We start from the raw sequence: 3,958 nt of genomic DNA on the forward strand, positions 1-3,958 counted from the left end.
ATTAATATTAAAATCAAAGCACCTGTGAATGCCCAGCTGTGACACCAGGGGACCCCGAGTGTTCATGAAGTGCCACTGCTGAAGGAGGTGTCGCCTGCCAATTCACTGTTGCTCCATAAAAAGGGACACAGTGGAGACACAGACGTGGGTCTTCCTTGTTAATACACAGCACACTCACGACACCGTCCACCTTGGCTCTCGCGTCCAGGAAGACCACCTGCCTCACTGGCGGCTCCTGCCGAGTAACACCCAGGGTCACCCCAGGGGAACTGGGCAGCGCAAAATGACCACACAAGAGACAGAGATGCCTTTTTCTTTGGGGTCCTGTGACGGCTCCTGTGACCTTAAGGGTCCGCAGAGAGAGAGAGAGAGAGAGAGAGAGAGAGAAGAGAGAAAGTGCATGCTGACCCCTTTTATTGAGGAGAAACCATTCAAATGAGTCCAGGGGTCAGGTTTCAAGGGGCTGAGTCTAGCTTTGGGATGTCTGCTGTCAGGTTCACTGCCATCTAGGAAGGCCACACCCAAGGGCAGAGTAAGAGAAGGGGACACACAAAGGGCGTTTCCATGGAACATTCTATCCCAAACAGGGCAAAGGGGGTAATATCACAAAGGAACAGGTGAGCGTAGCTGGACCCCTGGGGCTGCAGGAAGGCAAGACACATTTGCTGGACCCTAAAGATCGGGGCTACCATCTCTGGTTACCTAGGCAACCAGATCACAAGGTGACCGACAATGCCACACCAATCAGAAGGGGAGACAAACGCTGGTCACCTCCTAGGTTGGCCTCCCTCAGGCTCCAGCCCCGGGGCCTGCCTGTGGGTGGTGACCACTCAATTGGCCTAGATGCCCAGCACAGGAAGACAGTCTGCACCCACAGAAGCTCAGGAGAGGGAGGGGCCGGGCCTCAGGCACACCTTGTCTAGACTTGGAGTGTGACTGGACAGCGCCCCAAGGTCCGGCCCTCTCTGACCCTGTGCAGACTCCCTGGGCTGGGGCAAGATCGCTGAGTCAGGCCAGGCAGCAGAGCACAGGGGCCCGCTGGGCTCACATCTGGCCTGCAGGTCCCAGAGCCTCTGCCTCCTCAGCCCTGTCCTCCAGGCACAGCCCAGTGAGGCCCCAGGGCAGGACAGCTTCCTCCAGGGCAGCGGCTGGGGAGGAAATTCCAGTTGCAACACGGAGCTGAGAGATGCCCTCTGCCAAGGGACCTGAGGCGGGGGCTCTGCCCCAAGGACCATGGGAAACAGAGCCAGGACCCCCGCCCTCACCGCCCTCCTCTGCCTGGATGAGCTCTGGGGACAGAGATGACCCTTCCTGGGTGCTGGTCCCTGAGAGCCTTGGGACTCAGGTCTGGGGGCGGCTGCGCTCTCGGGGAGGCAAGGCACTGAGCGCAGCTCTGAGCCCCAAGCTCAGAGAACCAGAGAGCAGGGGGCGCACTGTGCCCTGGGAGGTCCTGAGGCCACCTGGGTTCACATGGGGACAGTCTCACAGGGTGCGCTCTTCCAGGGCTGTGGCCTGGCCTGTGGGCCAAGACACAGGTAGGTGAGTCTCAGACCTCCTGGTTCAGCCTAATGAACCTCCGATTGGTTTAGGCAAGGGGAGTCCATAGGCCTGGGGTGCTGACCAGTCTAGAAGGGGCCTTGGGCTGACCAGGCAGACAGGGAGACATCCCTGAACCCCAAGTCTGATTCCTTCTCAGGAACCCACCCCTAAACCCCTCATCTGGGCTGCCCCTGGCCCCATGGTGGCCGCAGGGAACCCTGTGACCATCTGGTGTCAGGGGTCTCGGCAGGCAGACACCTACCGTCTGTTCAAAGCTGGGGCCTCTTCAGACCACAACCCCTGGGCCCACCGGGACTCCAGACAAGCCCAGCTTCCCCCTGGGCTCCGCAGGACTGGACAGCTGTGCCTACCTCATCTCAGGCAGCTGGTCCAATCAGAGTGACCCCCTGCAGCTGGTGGTGACAGGTAAGGAGGAGGAGCAGCCCCTCCCCAGCGGCCCCTTCCCAGCATGGGCTCCGGGCCCACTTTCATGTGTTCTCCCCTCCCTCTCAGCTGACCCAGGCCCCCTAGGGAAAGGGGGAGAATGTGACCCTGCAGTGTCTTTCTGAGGTCTGCCTTGACACCTTCCACCTGTGCAAGCAGGGGTCAGCTGCTCCTCCCCAGCATGGCCACGCCCAGGATGGGCCTGTGTCATCTCTGGCCAGCTTCACACTGAATGCTGTGACCTTGGTCCACGGGGTCACCTACAGGTGCTATGGCTCACACAGCGCCACCCCCTACCTGCTGTCACCGCCCAGGGAACCCCTAGAGCTCGGGGTATCAGGTGAGGGTCTCCATTCTTTCTGTGTCCTCATGGCCAGTTCCAGGCTGTCCCCAGGATATCCCAGTGAGAAGATGGGGCAGCTCCCTCCAGGGCCTCCCTTCCAATCCTCCCCTTAGAGCCTCACCCCTGAAGCCCACCAGGGACTTGGTGGGGAGAGGGTGGCCGGCAAGACTCAGGGCAGACAGAAGAGAAAGGCCCTCCCCATTTCCCACCAGTCTCACAGGCCCAGGAGCCCCTCACCAGGGGGACAAAGCAGGAAGGAAGCAGCAGAGGCTTCCACCCAGGAGGGCCAAGACCTCCCTCTGGGGCACAGGAGCCGGTGGGGACCCCAGGCCCTGGGGCTGAGGGCTGGGAGGCATGAGGGGGAGGTCCAGGCAGAGGTGACTCTGGGCCCAGCCTGGGGAGGAGCAGCCAGCTGAAGTGGGGGGCAGGCAGCCCAGCCCTCACCTCCCATCCACCCCAGGAGGCCCTGAGGACCAGCCCCTCACCCCCACGGACCCAGGACCCCAGAGTGGTGAGTGAGGGGCTCTGGTGGGAGGTGGGGTCCAGGGCAGGGCTGGGCTGAGGGGGGGCAGCCCCCTCTGGAGATGCTGACGGGGACCAGCCCCTCCCCTCTGGGCCTCAGTTTCTCCCAGGGCAGAGGAGAGGCCTGGCCCTGACCTTCAAGTGCCTCTCAGGGCTGACCTTGGCTGTGCCCTGCTGGGAGAGGGGCCTCCAGGGAAGCCTCCAGGACCTGAATCTGCAGGGCTCTGTCCCCTCTGTGCAGTGACAGTGACACTGAGCAGGGGAGGGGCTCAGGGCCATCGGGGTGTCAGGCTCTTTCCCTCCAGCTCAGGGCTGAGCTCTGGTGGAGAGAAGGAGACTGGGAGTCAGACTCCCCAGTTCAGGCCCCGCTCTGCTGCTTCCTGCTGGGTGACTGGGCAGGGGACCCCCCTCTGAGCCTCAGTTTCCTCATCTGTCCCTGGGGAGTGGGTGGCAGGGCCATGATGCCTGAGTGACAGGGCTGGAGGTGACAGGTGGAAAGACCAGCAGGGTGGCACACAGTAGGTGCTCAGGTAAGCAGCGTGGCTCCTCGTTCACAATGTCCAGGACTGGGAAGATCTGAAGGGAAGGCACCTGCAGGTTCTGCTGAGTCTCGGTGGCCTTCCTCCTGTTGCTCCTCCTCCTTCTCCAACGCTGTTGGCAGAGCCAACAGAGGAAGGCAGGTGAGTGGGAGCGGGCTCCCCGTGGGCCCAGCAAGGGTGGGCTCAGTGTAGCAGCCCCAGAGAAACCTGCCTGCTGGGAACAGGTGAGCTTGGAAACACTTTTGCATAATGTCCTAGTGAGAAAATGTAGAAAGAAACAATGTGTGTACGGAAATGTTTAAAGTGACTTTGGCCTTTTCAGATCTATGAGAACATGTGCAGTTGTGGGTCTTTCACTGTTTTAGTTAGCTTTCTGTGTGGTACTAGGGATTGAATCCAGGGGTGCTCTATCACTGAGCTACATCCCCAGCCCTTTTTACTTTGAGACAGGGTTTCCCTGAGTTGCTGAGTCTGGCCTTGAACTGGCAGTCCTCCTGCTTCAGCCTCCCAAGTAGCTGGGATGACAGGCCTGTGCCACTGAGCCTGGCTCATATTTTTACAACTGCCTGGT

General features: G+C 60.7%; 1 protein-coding gene across 1 annotated transcript; it reads left to right on the plus strand.

Annotated features, from left to right (window-relative positions):
* Positions 1–1,470: 1,470 nt before the first annotated feature.
* On the plus strand, positions 1,471–3,675 carry LOC107158865 (leukocyte immunoglobulin-like receptor subfamily B member 4). The gene is made up of 5 exons (XM_048791487.1): positions 1,471–1,535; positions 1,681–1,938; positions 1,994–2,012; positions 2,071–2,323; positions 2,787–3,675. The coding sequence occupies exons 1-5, from the start codon at positions 1,471–1,473 to the stop codon at positions 2,843–2,845; spliced, it is 654 nt and encodes a 217-aa protein (XP_048647444.1). The 3' UTR covers positions 2,846–3,675.
* The last annotated feature ends 283 nt before the right edge of the window (positions 3,676–3,958 follow it).

This window comes from Marmota marmota, unplaced genomic scaffold (assembly GCF_001458135.2).
Source record: "Marmota marmota marmota unplaced genomic scaffold, marMar, whole genome shotgun sequence".
In the NCBI taxonomy this organism is placed as follows: domain Eukaryota; kingdom Metazoa; phylum Chordata; class Mammalia; order Rodentia; family Sciuridae; genus Marmota; species Marmota marmota.

What these genes read in the sequence shown, in the direction of transcription:
- LOC107158865 (XM_048791487.1), top strand. Translation starts at nt 1,471, where the DNA reads ATGGGGACAGTCTCACAGGGTGCGCTCTTCCAGGGCTGTGGCCTGGCC. An exon ending in GCCTGTGGGCCAAGACACAG is followed by an intron (nt 1,536 to 1,680) that starts GTAGGTGAGTCT and finishes CTGAACCCCAAG; the next exon opens with TCTGATTCCTTCTCAGGAAC. An exon ending in CCTAGAGCTCGGGGTATCAG is followed by an intron (nt 2,324 to 2,786) that starts GTGAGGGTCTCC and finishes CATCCACCCCAG; the next exon opens with GAGGCCCTGAGGACCAGCCC.